Consider the following 22,269-nt stretch of genomic DNA (forward strand, 5'->3'; position numbering starts at 1 on the left):
TCGGAAGACAGACTTTTAAAAAGTAAATTGCGGGCTTCCCTGGTGGCGCAGTGGTTGAGAGTCCGCCTGCCGATGCAGGGGATGCGGGCTCGTGCCCCGGTCCGGGAAGATCCCACATGCCGCCGAGCGGCTGGGCCCATGAGCCTGTGCTCCGCAACAGGAGGGGCCACAACAGTGAGAGGCCCACGTACCGCAGGAAAAAAAAAAAAAAAGTAAATTGCTTTGTTAGGGCCAACTGGTTGTGAAAGCCAAGGCCTTAGAGTGGGAGATGCTGCTGGTCTCAACCTTGTGTGGCCTGAGGCACAGACAGAAGAGAGTCAAATGTAACGAGGTAATGATGCTTGGGTTGTTTTTACTTTACTTTTCATGTACAAGCTCCCATAAACCTGAATTTGAAGAAACCAAAATTGTTTCTTTTTCAAAAAGAAAAAAAGGTAAATAGAATCATTCTTATTCTGTTTGGGGTGAGATATTTGCAAAGCTAAGCCCCAAGTTAGAGTGTCCAATGAGGCTGTTCTTAAATTTGCTTTTGAATTTTTTTGTAAGTGAAGTAACACAAACTCAATGAATAGCTTAGAAAGCAATGATAATTTTCACCTTGGCTTTTAAGTGTAACATTAAGAAACTGACTTTTATGGATAAAAATATTTTGACATTTTATTCTACATCACTTTATCTTTCTTCTTTTTTAAAGTTCAGTGAGAAAAACGTAGATTTTCTTATGAGTTAAATGTTTAAGTCATCTTTAAATGATTATATTTTCCCATGAGATGTTTTCAGTTTGTTTTGGGTTTTTTTTTGTCTGCATTGGGTCTTCTTTGCTGTGCGTGGGCTTTCTCTAGTTGTGGCGAGCAGGGGCTACTCTTCGTCGCGGGGCGCGGGCTTCTCACTGTGGTGGCTTCTCTTGTTGCGGAGCGTGGGCTGTATGCGCATGGGCTTCAGTAGTTGCGGCCTGCAGGCTCAGTAGTTGTGGCTCACGGGCTCTAGAGTTCAGGCTCAGTAGCTGTGGTGCACGGGCTTAGTTGCTCCGCGGCATGTGGGATCTTTCCGGACCAGGGCTTGAGCCTGTGTCCCCTGCATTGGCAGGTTGATTCTTGACCACTGTGCCACCAGGGAAGTCCTGTGTTTCCGGTTTTGAAACTAGTGGTGTTTCCCAATATTGTCCGTAAAACAGACTTTAAAATAATTTTTATCATAAAAGTAATGCATATCTATTACAGAACGTTTATAGGAAAAATATTTAAGTACACATAATCTCACCACCAAATGACAACTACTGTTAACATTTTACTACAGAACACTATTCTCTTTTCTACTTCTGCGCATACATTTTGTTAAAGAAAAATTCATTCATTCATCCCACAAATATTTATTCTATATCTGCAGGCTCTATACTAGGTTCTTAGGAAAAGAGAAAAGGCAGACACAGTCCCTGACCTCATGAAAGGCAGACACTAGGCAAGTAGTGAGGGGGCGTGTTGGATCATAGTGGACAATTTATTTCTGTTTTGTTTAGTTTTACTTTTTATTTTATAAAAGTTTAAACATACATGTAGTTTAATGAGTTCAGTAGCTTTATAAGGACTATTAGGAAAAGCACTGATTCCCTTTCTCTCCCACTTTCCCTTCTCAGGGAAAGTATTTGTCTTTCTCTGTCTGACTTTTATTTCTCTAAGCATAAAACCCTTCAGATCCACCCATATTGTTGCAAATGGCATTGTTTCATTCTTCTTTATGGCTGAGCAATATCCCGTTGTGTATATGTACCACATCTTCTTTATCCATTCACCGATCGATGGACACTTAGGTTGCTTAAAAATATGTAATGCTTCACAAATTTACCTGTCATCCTTGTGCAGGGACCATGCTAATCTTCTTTGTATCGTTCCAGTTTTAGTAAATGTGCTGCTGAAGTGAGCACTACTGTAAACTCTTTAGATGGTCTTTTGGAATTTCCCTCCACACCCCTTGACTTCTCATTATGGAAGGTGAGGATTTAAGTCCCTTTCATCTAACATGGGGCTCCTATAGTGCCATCCTTTCCATTCAGTTATACTGTGTTTTTATCTGTTCAATATTTATTGGTTACATTGTAGTAGTTATATAATGTTTACAGCGGAGCTCTGTAGTGTACTATGAATATGCTGCCTTTCCTACACTGTTTTTGGATTTCTCTAGAGTTAATAAGTATGTTTTCCTTTGCTTGGTTTTCTATATTTTTATCCCTATTTCAACCCAGACTCTCCACTGGTTATCTACATGTCCCCTCGTTACGTTCAGACACATCGGTTTCATCTCCTTGAAGAAATCTCTCCTAGAGCCTTCTCACCTGCCCCACCTGGACTGGTCATCTGCTTGTCCTTGTTCACAGCTGCCACCCTGTGACCTTAACTGACTTCTCTCCCATCCATTCCCTGCTTCCTGTACCTGCTGCTTTTGCTTTTTCTCAGTTTATTCCCTTGTTTTGGTAGAGCACGTCTTCTAGTAGTTTCATGAGAGGATTGCATGGGAGGTAAACTTTTTGATATTCTGAAAATATTTTTACTCCAGCTTCAGAATTATAGGTTGGAAATAATTTTCCTTTAGAATTTTGAAAGCATCACTCAATTTTCTTCTAGTTTCCAAAAAGTAACGCTCCTACACTGTTGGTGGGAATGTAAATTGGTGCGGCCACTATGGAGAACAATATGGAGGTTCCTTAAAAAACTAAAAATAGAGCTACCATATGATCCAGCGATCACACTTCTGGGCATATATCCAGATAAAACTATAATTTGAAAAGATACATGCACCCCAATGTGCATTGCAGCACTATTTACAATAGCCAGGACATGGAAGAAACCTAAGTGTCCATTGACAGGTGAATGGATAAAGAAGATGTGGTGTGTATATATACAGTGGAATATTACTCAGCCATAAAAAGAATGAAATAATTTGCAGCAACATGGATGGATCTATAGATTATCATACTAAATGAAGTAAGTCAGAGACAAATATCATATGATATCACTTATATGTGGAATCTAAAAAAATGATACAAATGAACTTATTTGAAAAACAGAAAGAGACTCACAGACATAGAAAACAAACTTATGGTTACCAAAGAGGAAAACTGCGGGGAGGGGGTGGGATAAATTGGGAATTTGGGATTAATATATACACACTACTATATATAAAATAGATAAACAGCAAGGACCTACTGTATAGCACATGGAACTATACTCAATATTTTATAATAACCTATGTGGGAAAAGAACCTGAAAAAGAATATATATACATATACATATATATATATATATGTATATATATATATATGTATATCTGAATCACTTTGCTGTACACCTGAAACTAACACAACATTGTAAATCAACTATTCTCCAATTAAATTATTTTTTTCTTCACAATGCACTGTGAAAATGTCCCAAACCATTTCGATTCCCAATTTTTTATATGTGACTTGGTTGGGGTTTGTTTTGCTTGTTTTGTTTTTTGCCATTTTAGTGAGATTTCAGAAGAGAATGAAAGGAAGTGCCTATCCTCAATCCACTATCATTATAATGAACACTGTTTTTGGAACTTATTTTTTAAGTTCATGAAAAAACATCCATGTCATTAAATATACTACAATATCATCTCATGGCTTCATAGGGTGTGATTGTTTGGACATAATCCTGTACCGTTGGTCACTTAGACTGTTTGCAATTTTTCATTATTATAGATAGTATTTGAATAAGTATTTTTTCCTGTTAAATTTTTGGATTCATCCTTATTATTTACTAGAATAAATTTCTAGAAGTGTAATTGCAGAGTCAAAAGGATTCTGAGTATTTTGATACACTTGCCAAATTATCCTTCCAAAAAGTTGTAACAATTCTTATAGTCACCAGCAGTGTATGAAAAAAACCTGTGCTTACATCCTGATCCTACCCTGCTTCTCCCGCCCTTAGAAAAAATTTTCCTTTGCTCAGAACAGCATTTCATTTGTACGTGATTCAATGAATTTTATTTCTGGTGTCCTGAGATAGAATACATTTTTCAGTATGGAAAACAAGGTGTTCTTTCTAGTTTTCTCCTTGGGAATTTAGACATCTGAATTCCAGTCTTGGTTTTAACACTGTGTTGATTTTAATGAATAATAACTGTTGATATGATCATCTGCAAAAGTTTAGAGGAGGAAAAAACAATGAACGTTAAGCTCAAATATCGACAACATTCTAAATTTACTTCCAGTGTTTGTCAGTTTACATTAATACATTTTATTTCATTGTAATCTGTGTCGTGTGTGACTTTTTCCACTTTACACGATAGGTCTCAGTATCGTCTGTAGGCTTGTCGATGGTATTCTAGTATTCCTTGTATTCTGTGTTCAAGGGCGTGGTTTGCTGCTTATTCTCCTAGTGCCTCAGATTTTTTAAAAAAATAAATTTATTTATTTATTTTTGGCTGCGTTGGGTCTTCGTTGCTGCATGCGGGCTTTCTCTAGTTGTGGTGAGCGGGGGCTACTCTTTGTTGCGGTGCGCGGGCTTCTCATTGCGGTGGCTTCTCTTGTTGCAGAGCATGGGCTCTAGGCACTTGAGCTTCAGTAGTTGTGGCACACGGGCTCAGCAGTTGTGGCTCGCAGGCTCTGGAGCACAGGCTCAGTAGTTGTGGTACACGGGCTTAGTTGCTCCATGGCATGTGGGACCTTCCCGGACCAGGGCTCAATCCTGTGTTCCCTGCATTGGCAGGCAGATTCTTAACCACTGCACCACCAGGGAAGTCCAGTGCCTCAGATTCTGACAACCTGCTTTTTGTCTAATTTATCTCTCTCTCTGTATGTTAGTTTATTTTCATTTTATGACTCATCACAATTATTTTATAATAATGTTTTTCTTTTGGACTGTTTCTTAAAGTAGGATTATCAAAAATTGAATGTTTGGGGAATTCCTTGGCGGTCCAGTGGTTAGGACTCTGTGCTTCCACTGCCCGGGGCACGGGTTGGATCCCTGGTCCCGGAACTGGGATCCAGCAAGCCACGCGGGGGGCTTGGCCAAAAAAAAAATTCAGTGTTTGTATTCTTTGACTTAGTGACTCTCACTGCTTAGGGCCATGTAGCTCTGTTGTTGGGAGATGCCAGTAGACTGTTGCTTTATCTCTCGTTTGCTGTTAGTTTCCCCAGCTGCATGACAGCACTGAACAATGTCTATGAGAGTCTTTTAGCACAGGGATGCTATTAAAAGTAAGCAAACATTTAGGGGTTGCTTGGAGGATAACTTGTTGCTCGTGTGATATCATACCACCCAACTGCTAATGGGTGGATCTCAAGTGGGTTCTTGTGGTTTTACAGAATGCAGTCAACCACCGGGGTGTGGGTGCAGTTACTAATGCGGGAATGATGTGTGTTCATAAGATAATGCAAATAAAGAATTTTCCCTTCAGGGTGAAAGAGGCCATTGAGTATCTATTATGTGCCATGTAAATATCCTCTTAACAACCCAAGAGGGAAGATAGTACCTCTGCTTCATAGATGAGGGGATTATAGTTCACAGAAGTGAGTTAACCTGCTCGAGTCTGTAAACAGCAGAGCCAGAATCCCCCTGGAGGTCTATTTTACTTAAAGCCTATAGTCTTTTCTACTCTACCACAATATTACCTGCAGTGAGAAGGGAGCTGTAAGTGAATCCCATGAATACCCTGTTTATTGTCTTTGCAGAAACTGGGTAAAGGTAGAAAATGTTAAGTCACGTCCAACTCTTTTTTGTAACAGACAATGAACCAAGCCGAGTCTCAGAGCCTGAGAAGACTTTGTCACCAACTCCTGCAGCAGAACTAAGTCGGACCATAGATCCAAAACAGGGGCCCCTAGAACTTCAGGAAAAGAAAATCCAGGTGCTTGAGGAGAAGGTTCTCCGACTCACAAGGACGGTTCTTGATCTCCAGTCTTCCATTGCTGGAGTGAATGAAAACCTCAAACACTCCATTCAGGATGATGCCAGCAAAATGCTGGCATCGTGGCTCAGTAACCTGCACCCCCAGCCAGTGCCTGACAGTGCTGTTGGTGGAGAAGCAGAAACGGTCCAGCTTCCTGGTGTCCTCAGCAATAAGGAATCTGGCATGAAGGACATCAAGTCTGAATTGGCTGAAGTCAAGGATGCTCTGAAGACCAAGAGTAGCAAGCTGGAAGAGCTGGATGGGAAGGTGAAGGGCTATGAAGGGCAGCTCAAACAGCTCCAGGAGGCGGCCCAGGGCCCTACGGTCACCATGACGACCAATGAGCTCTACCAAGCATATGTCGATAGTCAGATTGATGCCCTGAGAGAGGAGCTCATGGAGGGAATGGACAGGAAGCTGGCTGATCTGAAGAACTTGTGTGAGTATAAGCTAATTGGTCTCCAGCAGCACTGTGATGACTATGGGAGCAGCTACCTGGGAGTGATGGAGCTTATAGGAGAGAAGGAAACCAACCTGAGAAAAGAAATCAGTGACCTTCGAGCCCGGGTCCAAGACCCTCCAACCAGGGCAAATTGCTGTGACGGTGCCAAGAATGGTGACTTTGGGCAACAGATCAAGATGTTAGACCAGAAAATTGAAAGAGTTGCTGAAGCGACCAGAATGCTGAACGGACAACTAGACAATGAGTTTGACCGCCTCATAGTTCCAGAGCCGGATGTGGACTTTGATGCCAGATGGAATGAACTGGATGCAAGAATCAACGTGACAGAGAAGAACGCAGAGGAACACTGCTTTTACATTGAAGAAACCCTCCGGGGGACCATCAGTGGGGAGGTAGATGACTTGAAGCAGCTTCTTGATCAGAAAATACAGTCTCTGGAGGAGCGGCTGGGGAGCTCTCTCTTGGCGATGCCCAACGGCTCGGAGGCAGAACTTGCTCCCCCAGCGTCAGCCCCGCCTGATGGGTGGGGGACTGGGAACAAACAGGTCATGGTGGAGTTAAACCACCTGAAGGACAAAGTGCAAGTGGTGGAGGATATGTGCCTACAGAACTTCCAGGGAGAGCCTCGTGGGAGAGAAGATACTTTGCGAAATGGAGACGACCCTTCAGCAGGTGACACTTTGAGCCTTTTGAAATCTCTAAATGACACAATGCATAGGAAGTTTCAAGAAACCGAGCGTAGCATCCAGAGACTTCAAGAGGATTTTAGTTTTCTTTATTCTCAACTAAACCACACAGAAGACCACGTGAGTCATCTTCATAATGAGCTGAGCAGTGGTAGAGAAGGTAAAAAGGCTGCAGGGCGTGGGTCTTCAAAGGGGGGTGAACCCCTCCCGTCTCCCCCGGCCGCCTCGGTGCATTGCTGCGACCAGCTGGAGGAGAGATGGCAGCGGCTGCAGGGCCAGGTCCTTGCCGAGCTGGACACTTGTAAGGAGAAGACACATGGGGTCCAGAGGGGGGTCTCCATGGTGGAGGACAGGGTATCTCATATGGAGAAAACCTGCAGCAAACTGGACTCCATCTCAGGAAGTATTCAGAAAATCAAGGAAGGGCTCAACAAGCATGTCAGCAGCCTCTGGAGTTGTGTCAGGCAGATGAACGGGACGCTCCGGGCACATTCCAGAGACATCTCTGGCCTGAAGAATTCAGTCCAGCAGTTCTATAGCCATGTTTTCCAGATTTCTACTGACTTGCAAGATCTGATCAGATTTCAACCATCGGCAAGTAAGTGGACCTTTACAATTCCATTTCTTGTAATTGTTTGCAACACGTATTATGCTAGGGTTTGGATGGTTTGTGGAATTAACTATATCACTGCTAACCGAAGTGTGCTTCATAGATGGTGGCCAGTTTGTGAATCGTTTGGTGCTGGGTAAAATTAAGGCAAATACCAACAGTGAGAGAAAGTATTTAGAAACTTTTAACATAATTTGACATCACCGTAGCATTCAAGCACACGATCTGTGCATTTTGCAAATTATCAGCCGACAACAAATTGAAAATACAGAAGGAAAACTGATCCTTCCCCACAGGTAGGTGGTAGAAGGTTGATCTGTACTATCATGTCTGTGAGCTTAGAGTCGGGGTCAGATTTGTGGCATAACAGCTTGGGGCAGTGGATATGTTGTCTTGTTTTCTACTCCTGTGTGTGTGTCCATTCACCTCTGTGTGAGCATCACTTTTGTTTGCTGGTGTCATTATAATCTCTGTCATTATCATGACAGAGCATCCGCTTTGAGCATCCTCTTGTTCCCTAAAATCTAGGGCCTACATGATGTCAGGTAGAAATGCATTGTATTCCTTTCCAAAGGCAGAGACAGGACCGTGGACAAAAGCACTTTAGGGGCAGTAACTGTTTAAAGCCCCATAGTGTCCAGAACAAGGACGCTCATAAGTTGCGCTTAGGGCAATGCTGGCTGCACATGACACACTCGACAAATGTTTGTTGAATGAATGAATGAATTGAATGAATGAATGGTCCCTTAATAGTATTGAGTGATATATTCAAGTTAATTTCTGTTATTTGGGGGTTCAGCACATCATCCCTGAAGGATAGAGCATCCCTTGTACCTGGATTCAGTAGCCTGGTACTGAGCCGGCCTTTTCTAATGCACGCGGGAGGGATGAGCAGGGAGCTCACATTTATCGAGCGCTTTTTATTTGAATCAGCACTGGCCTAGTCCCCTCAGGGATGTGTTCCAAGGTCGCACAGCTGGGAAGTGGTGGAGGTGGGGTGAGGACCCCAGGCGCTGTCCTCCAGGCCTGCACACATCTCCCCTTTGTCTCCCAGAGATGAACGCACACTTACTGGGTCCATGAGGACTTGGGGAGGGCCAGCCATGTGCCCGAGAGGACCCCACTTCCTGACCAGTCCTGTCTTCTTTGTTGGCCTTTATCGCCTTTCCACCTTGCTCAGCTCCAGGTGACAAAGGCCCTTACCTGTTGATGCAAGTTCCTGGCCTGGTGTGAGCTTGTAGAATTTTAGGATCGGGTCCCAGCTGAGACTTGTAGCCTGAGAAGGGGAGGCTGGAGCGGGAGAAGCAGAGGAGCCCTGGCCTGGCTGGGGAGAGCCAGGGCCTGGTCCCCAGGGGGCGGGAGGGTCCCAGGTGGTGGGTGGGAAGTGCTTTGAACCTTCCCAGAGATAAGGAGTTTGTAGATAAGGAATTACCCAGGCAGTCCCGGTATTAATAACTCTCCCCCTCCCCTCCCCCCAGGCCCACACAGCTCCCCTATCTCTGGAATGTTGGGTAAAGGTCACAGGACTATGTGTGAATGATTGTCCCTCATTGTGACAGTTCTGTCTGGACTGTGCTTTATAACAACAGATTGAACCGGATATTTCCAGTTGATTTGCAGCTCCCAGGCAGCGTGGGAAGCTGTGTTAACTCCTTCACGCTTGGCTGTGAAAGGAGGGGTCGGGGGTGAGTGCCTTTAAAGAGAATGTGGCTTCCAAAAGATGATCCTTTTGGAATGAACTCATTGTTGTGAGTGTAGAAAGCATGGATTTCTGAGAATTTCATTGATTGAAAAGAGACAAACAGGCAGAGTCTATCCATCCTTGCAGTGCATCCAGGTCTAGGAGAACCGGAGCATGAGAGGTCTGTGGGTGAATCTGGAGTTCAGGTCACATGGACCAGTTAAGAGTCAACAGTACAGGGGCTTCCCTGGTGGTGCAGTGGTTAAGAATCCGCCTGCCAGTGCAGGGGACACAGGTTCAAGCCGCAGTCAGGGAAGATCCCAAATGCTGCACCACAACTACTGAGCCTGTGCTCTAGAGCCTGAGAGCCACAACTACCGAAGCCCGCGCGCCTAGAGCCCGTGCTCCACAACGAGAGAAGCCACCGCAATGAGAAGCCCGTGCACTGCAACGAGGAGTAGCCCCTGCTCACCGCAACTAGAGAAAGCCCGGGTGCAGCAACGAAGACCCAACGCAGCCAAAAAAAAAAAAAAAGAGTCAACAGTACATTTATTGAGCACCTACTATGTGAGGGCTCTGTGAGAGGTACAGAGGTGAGTAGCACAACCCTCACCCTCCAGGCGTTTTCAGTCACAGGGGTAACGACATGCACCGGTCTGCAGAGAGGATGAATGAGGTGGTGTGTCAGGGCCCAGTGAGTGGTGTCAGGGTTTATCCTTTTAGTTCACTGGATCTTACTGAACCCGTACTTTGTGGGAGTAATGAGCTATGTCTGTGGAGTATGTGGATGTGTGACAGTGTGTGTGACAGTGACATTCTGAGGGGAAACAGGCAGACAGAGATGGTCGCGGGCACAGGCACATGGCCACTGTGGAAGTCAGGGAGGACTTCTCGGAGGAGGGAGCCTCCAAGGATGAGGAGGTTGAGAGTTCAGAGGCTGGTGGGGTGAAGGGTGAGGTGGAGTGATGAGAGAAGCTTCTGGAAGGAGGCGTTACTGGAGCTCATACTGAGGGGTGGGTAGGGTTCAGCAAAGCAGGAGGGGAGGACATACCTGCTGAGGAGTTGTGTGAATGGGCCCGTTATTTACTGCTGTGTGACAGCCTACTCCAGATCTTGGTGGCTTAAAGCAACAAAGCTGTATCATTTTCCATGATTCTGCGGGTCAGGAAATTGGCTTGGCAGTTCTGCTCCATTCGGTGTCAGCGTGAGTCACTCACTCAGCTGCAGTCAGGGGCCTGGTGGGCCCGGCTGGGCCGGGAGGTCCAGGCAGACGGGTCACGTGTCCGGTGCCTCAGGGGTCCCTCCACACAGCCATCCTGTTTTTTCGTGTGGCTGACTTGGGCCTCCTCACAGCAGGTGGTCTCGGGTAGTCAGACTTATCACATGGTGAAAGCGGAAGCCTCTTCCAGGCGAGGCCCGGAGCTGGCATGATGTCCCTTCTGCCACATTCCACTGGTCAAGGCAAGGTGATGCGGCTGGTGGGCTTCGGGACAGAGGGAACGATAGTCATCATCTGTCCCACTGCGAGCCAAGGTCCAGAGCTGAGAATGCGGGATGTAGCCACCAGAAGCCACATTGCTGGGCCAGGGACTCACACTCTGCTGTTTCTACCGCCCTGTTCACAGACCCCATTCTTTTCTTTAGAAGCACCCGGAGGGGGCGGAACTACCCACGAGGCAGCCGGGGGAGCAGAAGGGGCTTCAGCTGACGCTCAGATAGATCCGAGTCTCTCTGTTACCTGCCACCCCCTGCATCGTTGGTGCAGATGTTCTCCCCTGGGGTTTAAAAGAGATTCTTGAGATATTTTTTAAATTAATTTTTATTGGAGTAGAGTTGATTTACAATGTTGTGTTGGTTTCTGCTGTACAGCAAAGTGAATCAGTTATACATATCCACATATCCACTCTTTTTTAGATTCTTTTCCATATAGGTCATTACAGAGTATTGAATAGAATTCCCTGTGCTACACAGTAGGTTCTTATTACTTATCTATTTTATTTTATATATAGTAGTGTGTATATGTCAATCCTAGTCTCCCAATTTATCCCTCTGATTCTTGAGATTATATACCAAACAAAAATGTTTGGTTACTTTTTTGGATGAAAGGTCCGTGCCTGTCATCTAGGACTCAGAGCACTTCCTAACTTCTTTTTTTTTTTTTCGGTTAATTAATTAATTAATTTTTTGGCTGCTTTGGTTCTTCGTTGCTGTGTGCAGCTATCTCTAGTTGCGGCGAGCGGGGGCTACTCTTCGTCGCGGCACATGGGCTTCTCATTGTGGTGGCTTCTCGTTTGCAGAGCACGGGCTCTAGGCGTGCAGGCTTCAGTAGTTGCCAGTAGTTGCGGCATGTGGGCTCAGTAGTTGTGGCTCATGGACCCTAGAGCGCAGCCTCAGTAGTTGTGGCACACGGGCTTAGTTGCTCCGTGGCATGTGGGATATTCCCTCACCGGGGCTCGAACCCGTGTCCCCTGCATTGGCAGGCAGATTCTTAACCACCGCACCACCAGGGAAGCCCAGCACTGCCTAACTTCTAAAAGGTGAAGAACCACTGTATTTTCATGACTGTCTCACCTTAACACTCTGTGACGTGGGTGTGACACCCCTCTCCTGGACCCCATATGCCCCACCCCTTCATTTATATAGTCATTCACTCAACAGATACTTACTGAGTCATGTCCTAGGACTGGCGTTTCAGCCCTGAAGGACCTTACACTCTAGTGCGTAAGACATGTAATGCACAGCCCAGCAAATGAAGATCTGATTTCAGCTGGCAAACAGTGTGTGGGGAAAGACCCAACAGAGAAGGTGATAGAAGACGGGGGACTTTGTATTTTAGATCAGAGGTTGGGGAGGGTTGCTCAGTGGAGATGACATTTGAGCAGAGACATGAATAAGACGAGGGAGCGAGCCCTGCAGAGATCTGTGTTCCCGGGCAGAGGGGGAAAAGCATGTTCAAAGGCCTTGAGGCAGGAATGTGTTTGTCCTGATTGAGGACTCAGAATGCCAGTTTGATCAGGTCTGTGAGCAAGGAGGAAAGTCATAGGCAGTGAGGTCAGGGAGTAGGAGTCAGATGAGGTGGGATTTTATAGGCTGTGATAACGGATTTGGATTTTAAGTATCATGAGAAACTCTTGGAGAATTTAGAGCCAGGAAGTGATTATTATTTCCCAGGTGTGCAATCCCAGCTACCCTACACATTCTTTGTGACTTTGGGCAAGTTATTTATCTACTTAATGCCTCACTTTCTACACCTGTTAGTTGGAGAGAATCATAATAATAATAATACTTCAAAACGTTAGTATGAGGATTAATATTCCTAACTAGTGGAGTATTAAATAGTGCCTGGCACCTGGGAATCCCTCAATAAATACCAGCTGTGATGTCGACCCTCTGTCCCCTATGGTGGATGTTCATTCTGCTCCTGGGTGAACTTCTCTCTTTCTCTTCCTAGCAGCCCCCAGGCCTGCAGCCTCAGAGGAGTGAGAGCAGGCTTGTCCACACCGCAGACATGGGATGAGAGCCCTGGGTGTGGGGCTCCTGGCTGCTCTGTCAAATGTTTCTAGAAAGCCAGAGGGTTTTGTTTTTTTCCTTCTTTCCCTTTCCTTTTCTTCTTTTCTAAACTGGGAGTCAGGGAGAAAGTGTAAAAAGCCTAGAAATCTCCCCTTCCTAGCATTCAGGATTCATGTTCAAATAAATTAGCTTCTGAAGGGCAAGGAGATGGGGAAGTCCTTTGTTCTTCTGTGGATGTGGCCCTAGGCTTTGGCCTTCTGTGCCCCGTCACGCTGGCTCCTGTTTTCAGTGTTGGTTCTTCACACCATCTCCCCAGCACCCTGTCCCTTTCCTTTAGCTGCAACTTGTCCCCAAGTTGACTGAAATTGTCGGGTAGGGGTCGCTCTGTCGCTGGCAGCTCCAGGGTCTGCCCCCAGCGTGGCTAAAAGCCAGAGTCTGCTTTCTGCCGGGGCTCCGGGACCAGACTGTGACGTTTCTGTTGTTCCCCTTCCAGTTGGGAAATAAGGGGAGTTCCCGTTACTGAGAAACCTGGGGCTCCCACCCGAGCCGAGATGGGGCAGAGGAGTAGTCTGCGCATCAGGGAAGCTTTCCTCCCCTGCGTCACGGTTCCAAGAAGGGCCATGCCTGCGGGACGTCGCAGCACTCTTTCAGCACACTCCAGTGACAGCGGCATTGCTTCCTCCTTCTAATCTGCCACCTCTTCTGCAAATGTCTTAGGGCAATTTCTCATAAATACTTTTTTTTCTCCCTTCTTTTAAATTTTAATTTTGTTGGAGTAGAGTTGATTTACAATGTTGTGTTGGTTTCAGGTGTACAGCAGAGTGATTCAGTTATACGTATACATATATTCATTCTTTTTTTTAGATTCTTTTCTCATATAGGTGATCCCAGAATACTGAGTAGAGTTCCCTGTGCTGTACAGTAGGTCCTTGTTGGTTATCTGTCTTATACGGTAGTGTGCGTGTGTTCATCCCAAGCCCCTGATTTATCCCTCTCTCCCTGACATTTCCCCTTTGGTAACCGTAAGTTTGTTTTCGATATCTGTAAGTCTGATTCTGTTTTGTAAATAAGTTCATTTGTTTCATTTTTACAAAATTTGATTCCACATATGAGTGATAGCATATGACATTTGTCTTTGTCTGACTTACTTCACTTAGTGTGATAATCTCTAGGTCCATCCATGTTATTGCAAATGGCATTATTTCATTCTTTTTTATGGCTGAACAGTATTCCATTGTATATATGTGCCACATCATCTTTATCCATTCCTCCATTATTTCATCTTTTTTATGGCTGAACAGTATTCCATTGTATATATGTGCCACATCATCTTTATCCATTCCTCTGTCGATGAACATTTAGGTTGCTTCCATGTCTTGGCTGTTGTAAATAGTGCTGCAGTGAACACTAGGGTGCGTGTATCCTTTCAGATGATGGTTTTCTCCAGATAGATGCCCAGGAGTGGGATGGCTGGATCATATGGTAGTTCTATTTTTAGTTTTGAATTATATTAATAACGTTTCATTCAGGGGTATTACAGATTTAAGAATCCCATCTTTATCCAGTTGCTTAGCCTAAGTTGTGCTGTAAGAATGAAAAAGCACAGAATTTTCAAATAAGCATTTAACCGTAAAGCATGGCCAGGGGAAGCGTGGCCTGATGCCAGTGTTTATGGCGGTTTTGGCTCTCAACTTGAAATGGGCTGAGTTTGGGGCCAGTGTAGGTCTAAGATATGATGATGGAGTAAGTCAGAGTTTTATAAATACATAAAGGCTAAACAAACTGCCCACACTCAGACCACACCAACTCCAGACGATACCTGCCCTTTTGCCCTGTGAGCATCTGGTTGTTGTAAAGCTCTTTAGTTGGTGAAAGTTGCAGCTGCTTTCCTCCATCTTAACGTTGACTTTAGAACTGCCATGTTCCAGGAGGGCTCTCCCACAGCTGCGTGCAGAATCCTCCGCGAGCAAAAATAAGGACTCCGGACTCACTCGGGAGATTCCTGCTCAGCAGGGATGAGGTCAGATCCAGGAATTTGTAATTAAATTTGTAATTAAAACAAAGAACCCCCTAGCTCTGGTCCCAGAAGTGGAAGGCAGGCCCCCTCAGAGGCGGCACTGGGGCTGCCGTGCCCAGAAAGAAGAGAAGCGCGGGCGGGAGGGCGGTGAGGAGAGAGGATAAAATCCCGGACTTGACCCAGCGCCACCCACGCAAGCTCCACCGTGACGTGCGCGTCCACTGGGGGACTCTGCTCTTCGCTGTTGATGTGTCTCCTTAGGCCTTGACTACTGCCGCTTTATAGTGAGTCTGAGAATCAGGTAGATCCTCTCTCTGCACTTCCATATACAACTTAGAATCAGCTTGTGAATTTCTACCAGAAGAAAATCCCCCAGTGATGCTGATGCTTGGGTCGGCCTCTCTGGGATTCAGTGACATCGAATGACCGTCCGTCCCAAGTGAGCCTACCCCGATGTCAACAGGAGCGGCCGGAGCCGTCTCTCTGTGTTAGTGTTCTCTAGGTTGTACTTTTCAGAAATGTCGACCTGTTTCCCCTGTTGAGGCTGATTCCACGGGCTTCCGTGTGATCACGTCTGGACTCCTTTCTCGGCTGGGCCAGTGGGCTCTGTCCTCTAGAGGAAGAGTCGGTCCGGGCCCTTCTGTGATGGAACCACAGCGCCCCTTGGACGAGCTTGAATGCTTTTCCTCTTCGTTCCAACCAAAGCCCAAAGCAGCATTTCAACTGCCATTTGCTCAGAGTAGGACCATTCCTGCGAACCCATGGTTTCCCTTCCTCTGCTGTCAGGGGAGTAGTGCAGGGTTTCTGTGGGTTGTCTCCCCAGTCCTGAGAGTCCTTCACATGCCTCCACGGCCTGTCTTCCCTCAGCCTTTCTGCAGGGAGACCAGCAAGCGTCTCCTCGGAAGCCCCTGCCTTGTGCCCACCCTGTGCCCGTCAGTGAGAGCACCAGAGTCCCGCAGAACCTCCTGCTGAGCCTCGCGTTTTCTCAGGCGCTTCCCAAGAACTGAGCTTTGCTGGGCAGTGTGGCCCTCCGTCCACTTAGCCTGCTGTATGTCAGCATTTGGATGTTTTTTTTTTTTTTTAAGTCATCAGTCTTGGGAATTCCATGGAAGTCCAGTGGTTAGGACTCCACACTGTCACTGCTGAGGGCACAGGTTCAGTTCCTGGTCGAGGACCTAAGGTCCTGCAAGCTGTGCGGCGTGGCCAAAAAATAAATAAATAATAAAAGAAAATATGAAGTCAGAAGGCTTGATTGACATCTTTAAAGTAGTCCCCCGGAGTTGCAGGGTTTGGTCAGCAGACACACCCTTGGGATGCCAGGCAGCTCAGCTTCCCCCGAGCTGGGAATTGCCCTTGACGTTTGCACAGTGTTTTACAGTCAGGGAGGCGCCCCTGCACCCATCACTTCATCTGATTGGCACCGATTCCGCCTGCTTGTCAGGAGGCTTTGCCGGTTTAGCCTGAGTGATGGCTGAGCTGATAACTCAGGAGGTTTCTGTGGCTTTCCCTCAGCCACACCACCAGCAAGACTAACGTCCAAGGCCCGTGTCTGTCCCCGCATCCCTGCTCTGTGACGAGATACCACCAAGTTGCCAGGCCCAGCCACGGGGCTGGAACTTGGGCGATTTAGCTGCCACTCTGCAGGGTTCTCTGGCGGCTGCAGGAGGAGCCAGACCACCCAGGCTCCTGAGAGCGGAGGAAGGCATGTCAGTCTCGTGGACTGTTGCGGATTTCCTTAGGCAGGTCTTTGTCTTAGCAAAGTTGAAATTGGCTTTTAATAAGAACTTTAATGGAGAGGGAGTGGCCTTTCCTACATGGTGTTAGGTCCATCCTTGGTAAGGCTGTGGCCCTGCCCATCCCGCACACAGTGGCACAAGGCCACACTGTGGCATCAGGACCAACGCCTTGGGGCAAGTTCTGGAACAAGAGCAAGCACACGTATGGCTGATCATTCCTCGCACGTGAAACATGGGCAGCAACACTTGGCTCTTACGAGGAACTCGGTACAAATGGTCACTCTCTGGATTAGAAACATATGTTTGCTTTAGAAAGACGTTGACTGCCAGAGCTATCTTTCCAGAATGAGCAAGATGCTGTCCAGCCTTTGTTACAACCATGTAATAAATGTGTGCATTAGAAACACCACGTGATGCACTGGGCTCAGCCTGTGTTGGGGGCCAGGGCTGGGGAGCAGTCTGGATCCAGGGCCGCTTTCTCATGACTGTCTTTGCTGTGATGTGAGTGGTGTTTTGGAGCCGCCTGTCCTGCACAGTGTGCTGGACGGACTCCCCACAGAGATTGGTGGAGGATATTTGGCCCAAGCAGGTTGTTCATTTGTTTCCCTCTACCTTCCACTTGCTATGACAAGCCTGGGTGTTGAGGGAGTGATGAACGTAAAAGAGAACCACCACTGACTCTAGGTACTGGCATTGCCCTTATAGGACCCCAGAATGATTATCGTTGGCAAAATTAGGGCGCCTAGTTGAATGGTTGGCAGGAGTGAGGGTGCAGCCCATGGTACCTGCTGTACTTACAGCCTTCCCTCATTCACCAAATACTTAGATGTCTCAGTGTCACGTGCCAGGCCCTGGGGATAAAAGATCATTAAAATGTGTCCTCAAGTGCTCATCATCCAGCAAGAAAGGAGAGATGAAAAAAACTGAAAAGACCCCTGAGAGGCCAAAGTGGTTCATGGTTCGGAGGCAGGATGTTCAAGCCCTAATGGGCAGATTCATGACGGCTTCACGAGGAGCGGGTATCTGAACCAGGACTGCAGGGAGAGGCGTGTTTCGGTGAGGGCACCTGAAGAGGCATTTTAGGGAGTGCGAACAGCAAAGCACAAAGGCAGGGATGCTCAGATGAGAACCAGGCCCCAGTGGGGGTACTGAAGGTGGCAGGAGGCGATGGGGCAGGGGGTGGGGACATGGATGACAGAGGAGATTCTGTTGGATTTTATGAGCAGTGGAGGACAACCGGAGATTTCTGAGCAAGGAGGATGACTAGGATGCGTTCTAAGAGTATTCTGAGAAAGGTGTGGAGGAAGGACCCAAAGGACGATTCAAAATTAGAATCAGCTGGACTTAGCCCAGATCGGGGGGTGTGTGATAAGCGAGAGCACCTGGACTAGGTGATGGGGCAAGCGACAGACGGGGGCTTCAGAGAAAGAGGGCTGGTTTGAAGGGTTTGGGGGGGATAGGTACGAAAATAAGGACCCGGTTGAGGGGCCTGTACTTGGCTATTTTTAGGTGCTTTGTCAACTGTAATTCATTGAGGGTTGTAGGACTGAGGAAAAGTACTTGTTTTTAAATTTTGGGTGGAGACACATAAACATGGGCTAAAGGGAAGGAGCTGGTGGGGTGGAAGGCAAGAGACGGAGGAGAGAGGAGTGATGCTGGAGGAGCATCTCCAGCAGAGAAGGGAGGTGGGGCTAGGGCAGGAGCCTGTGCCCCTGGGAGGGAGGCCAGCTTGTGAGCCTGGAAACAGCGTGAGGAGGGAGGGGAGACAGACAAGGAAGGACCTGAGCTTGGACTGGAGGGAAGAGAGTTTAGAGACAGGTCCTGGGTGTCTTCCATAATTATGTCTTATAAAAATGAAATAGTTCTGAGAAGTTTATAATGAAAACCAGCTTTCCTGCCCCCTTTTCCCTGTTACCCTTCTCACCCCAGAGGTGGCCACGTGCCACTTTCAGCTGTTTTCTCCCCCCGATGTTTACCATCAATTTATTAGCTTTAGATATCTCTATATGGGTATTATTTCACATTATGTATATCACTTATCAGCTGTAGACATTAGCCTATGTATTAGGCTCTCTCGTGTCTCCCCCTGCTTCCCCTCCTCCCAGCTCCCAGTGGAGTTATGCCACAAAAATCAAGTCAGTATTTATGCTATGAGGAGCTAAACAGCTCAATAATGGCCAGATATGATCATGTTGCTTTTCGTTTTGCTTTCCTCTGAATTAGTAGTAGAGCTGCATTATTATTTGCTAGATTTTACATATCTGTTTTGGATTCTTCTCACTCTCTGACACCCTCTCAATACCATAAAAATTATCAGATCATTTGTCAGTTCCATGTTTTAAATCAGTGACCTCTCTCCGGGATTCTCTCTTCCTGACCCAGTCTGGACTCCTTATTCTCTGGACTTGCTCTAAGGCTTTCAATCTGAAACTTCTTTCACTACCATCCTAGAAATTCCTTGAACCTCTCTCCTGTCTTAGACCCTTTCCTTTACTCTGCATTTCTTTCTTTCATGGTTTACTCCCTTGTTTCAGTGGAGTACATTTTCCAATAGCTTTCTAAGAAAGGGTGCTCGACAGTTTTGCTTGTTTGTTTGTCTTTAAATAGTGCATGCCTGGAAATGTCTTTATTCTAGTTTCACAACTGGCAGATATTTTAGCTGGGTATAGAATTCAAGGTTAGCAATGATATTCCCTCAAAATTTGAAGGTGTTCTTTTGTCTTCTGGTTTCCAGTACTGTTGTTGAGAAGCCTGATGATGCCCTTCTGATTTGAGGTCACTTTTTAGTTTTCCCCTGACAGTTTGTATGGTCTTTATCCTCAGTGTTCTGAATATGCTTTGGTTTGGGTCTTTCATTCAATAATTGTGTTGGGATCTTTCTTAGTTCTGAGAAATTGTGTATTTGAGTTTCTCCTTACTACCTCATCATCCCTACACCCGTTTTTCTGATCTTTCTTTTCGGGAAAGACTTCTGGGTTGGAAAGTGTCTAATTTCCCTATGGTTTCTCTCCTATTGTCCATTCTTTTCTCTTCCTGATCTACCTTCTGAAAGAGCACCTTGATTTTATCTACCAACTGTTTCATTGAATTTTCTTATTTTGGCAAGTATATTTTTAATCAGCAAAGACTCAGCTTTATTCTCTGGTTAGGCCTCTCTTAATACTAATCTATTCTTATACTTTGGATGCAGTGTCTTCTGTTTCTGAGATTATTACTTCTGTTTGTTTTTGTTTAAAGCAGGCACAGCGTTTATTAGAAGCACAGTACGTGTGGGAGAGCACGCAATGAAGCGGTTTATTTAGGGCAGAAGCTAAAGTTACACACTTGGAGAAGCCTGTGGGCATCCTCGCTAGTGAGGAGCACGCCTTATTACATGTTTATTTTCTTGTATTATCTCTTTAAAGTTCCCTTTTGTTCGTTGGTTTCCTTTCTCATTCTTGTCCTTCACTGTGGCTGGTGGTGTCCCCACGTCGGGAGCTGCTCTGCCTCAGTTTCTATGCCCAGCTCAACTCTTCCCACCAGAGTCCTGAAGAGAATTAAGGCCTGATGCCTTTCCACTGTATGGTGTGAATTAACTTATCTTCAGTGCATCTAGAATGGTATTAGTTCTTTACCATCCATGGGGGAAATTAAAAAGTGATCACTTCATTCAAATCATTTTCCTTAGGGATTAATCCTCTCATGGAGTACTGGGTGGGAAAGGCTATTTGAGAAATAGTCTCCCTTTGGGGCTGGAGGTGGGCTAGCAACCTGTGAGTGGAGGGGGCGCATGGGTTCGATCTGCCATAATTACCTTTGTGAGTTTTAAAACAAAACTAGGCAGTGGGGCACAATGCAGTTACTGATTTTGCTTGGTCATAATTTTGTAGCCTTGGAAGCTGGGCCATTGCAGGCATAATACAGATTGAGGAGGTGGGTGGGGTTTGGCTTTTGAGGATGGTATTGTGACCAGTCCTGGTTATTTTTAGATGTCTTACAGGCCTTCAGGAAGGTTAGTTCCAGGAATGTATTCATAGGAGGAAAGGGTGGCAGCTTCCCGCTTGTGTCATAGCGCCATCCCAAGAGGGCAGGGAAATGTGAATCAGGACTTTTCTGCAGTGGAAATTCCCTCAGTTGGTGATCTTAAGGCTGTGGTGAGAGGTGGGGGGCACTGCCGCTCCTTTGGGAGCTGTGCCTGTTGCAGAGGCAGCCCGAGCTCCCTGACACCTGCCTGGGTCCCGTGATGTCTGCACCCAGCAGGTCCTCGGCTTGTGAGGCTGTCCACTGTGACCATGAGACTAGCTTCTTTGAGAGAATGCAAGGCCGTGGGTGGCAGCAGGCAGGCAGATACCCCTGTGGTATCACCATGTAGTGAAATCAGGGAGTTTTGGGTGCTGTTTTGGAGAGTGCGACCATCATGAAGAAAGGGGGGGAAGATCCCCCTCCCCTGGGCAGGGGGGTCCAGGCAGGCTGTCCCCACTCTGTGGTGGCTGCTCTTGTGTTTGCTGGTGGGCCCAGCCCAGGGACCCCCGCAGAGGCCACAGGCCAGCCCCCCAAGCACACACCTTCCAGGGAGCCATGCTCACGGAAGTCTCACACAGGGGCCTGTGGTCAAGCAGTCAAGTCTGAGGTTTTGAACCCTGTGTATTTCTTTCCACTTTCCAAATGCTCAGCGGAGGAGCCCTCAGCAGCACCCCAGCCTCTGCCCCAGGGGAAGGCCCCGCACCCGGCAGAGGCCCCCACCAAGCCACCTGCTCCAGCGCTGACCCCTCCACCGCCGACCCCTCCACCGCCGTCCAAGGACCCTGGACAGCAGCCGTACATAGGCCAGCAGCCTGTCCTGCCCAAGAGACGCCCCCGGCCACTGCCCCCGCTGCTGCGGCCAGGCTGGACGGGGCTGCCCTTCTTGCCTGGCTCCACCGGGGTCATTATGGAGACTGGAGAGGCCGGGCCCCCGGGCAGGATGGGCATGTCGGGGCGAGGACTGCCCCGGGGCGTGGACGGCCAGACTGGGCAGGGGCCCATCCCCAGGGCCGAAGGCTACGCGGGAGCACCAGGTAAGGGTCCCCTGCTGCTGGGCCATCTGAGCTGCGGAAGGTGAGGATGCACAGAGGGGGCAGCCTGAGCCCCAGGGGGCTGCTGCAGGGTCTCTGCGGGTCATGGGTGCAGCCTTCAGGGTACAAGGTCCAAAACTTGGCTCTCCAAAGGTTCTGTGGTACTCTGGGGGATAGTACATCATACTTAGAAATAGATTTGTGCCATGGGCTGTAATACCTGGACCACATGGGCAAGCTCCTTGATCTCCCTAGCAGGAAGTGTACCGGGGAAACCAAGAGGATACTGGGAGCTTGCGTAGCCGCAAAGATGAGCACACATCAAAGTGGGTAGGCTGGAAGGTTCTGGCTCCAACCCTAGCTATGTCATTGCAAGGCTTAGCTCTGTCAACGGCAAAGGGAAGATAATAATAGGACTTCAGAGAGTTATTGTGAGGATGGAGAAAAGCCTAGGCCAGTGCTTGGCCAGTTAAGTGCTTCATGTGAGTTGGAAGGTCGGCACCGTGGTGGTGGAGGAGGTGAAGTCAGGTGAAGGCAGGAGGGAGAAGGAAAAGGGGGGCATTTATGGGACACCCACTGCATGCCAGGGACTGAACGAGGTGCTGGAGCTACAGCTTTCCCTA

The 22,269-nt window shown here is 47.1% G+C and overlaps 1 protein-coding gene across 1 annotated transcript in view; it reads left to right on the forward strand.

The window, feature by feature from the left end:
* The window catches only part of EMILIN2 (elastin microfibril interfacer 2), a 50,701-nt gene that overhangs the window by 24,153 nt on the left and 4,279 nt on the right, over window positions 1-22,269 (forward strand). The window contains exons 4-5 of the mRNA XM_007456556.1: window positions 5,747-7,657; window positions 21,281-21,649. Coding sequence (XP_007456618.1) covers window positions 5,747-7,657; window positions 21,281-21,649 — 2,280 coding nt within the window. The remainder of the gene's footprint in view (window positions 1-5,746; window positions 7,658-21,280; window positions 21,650-22,269) is intronic.

Source organism: Lipotes vexillifer, unplaced genomic scaffold (assembly GCF_000442215.2).
Source record: "Lipotes vexillifer unplaced genomic scaffold, Lipotes_vexillifer_v1.1 scaffold429, whole genome shotgun sequence".
NCBI classification, from domain to species: Eukaryota; Metazoa; Chordata; class Mammalia; order Artiodactyla; family Lipotidae; genus Lipotes; species Lipotes vexillifer.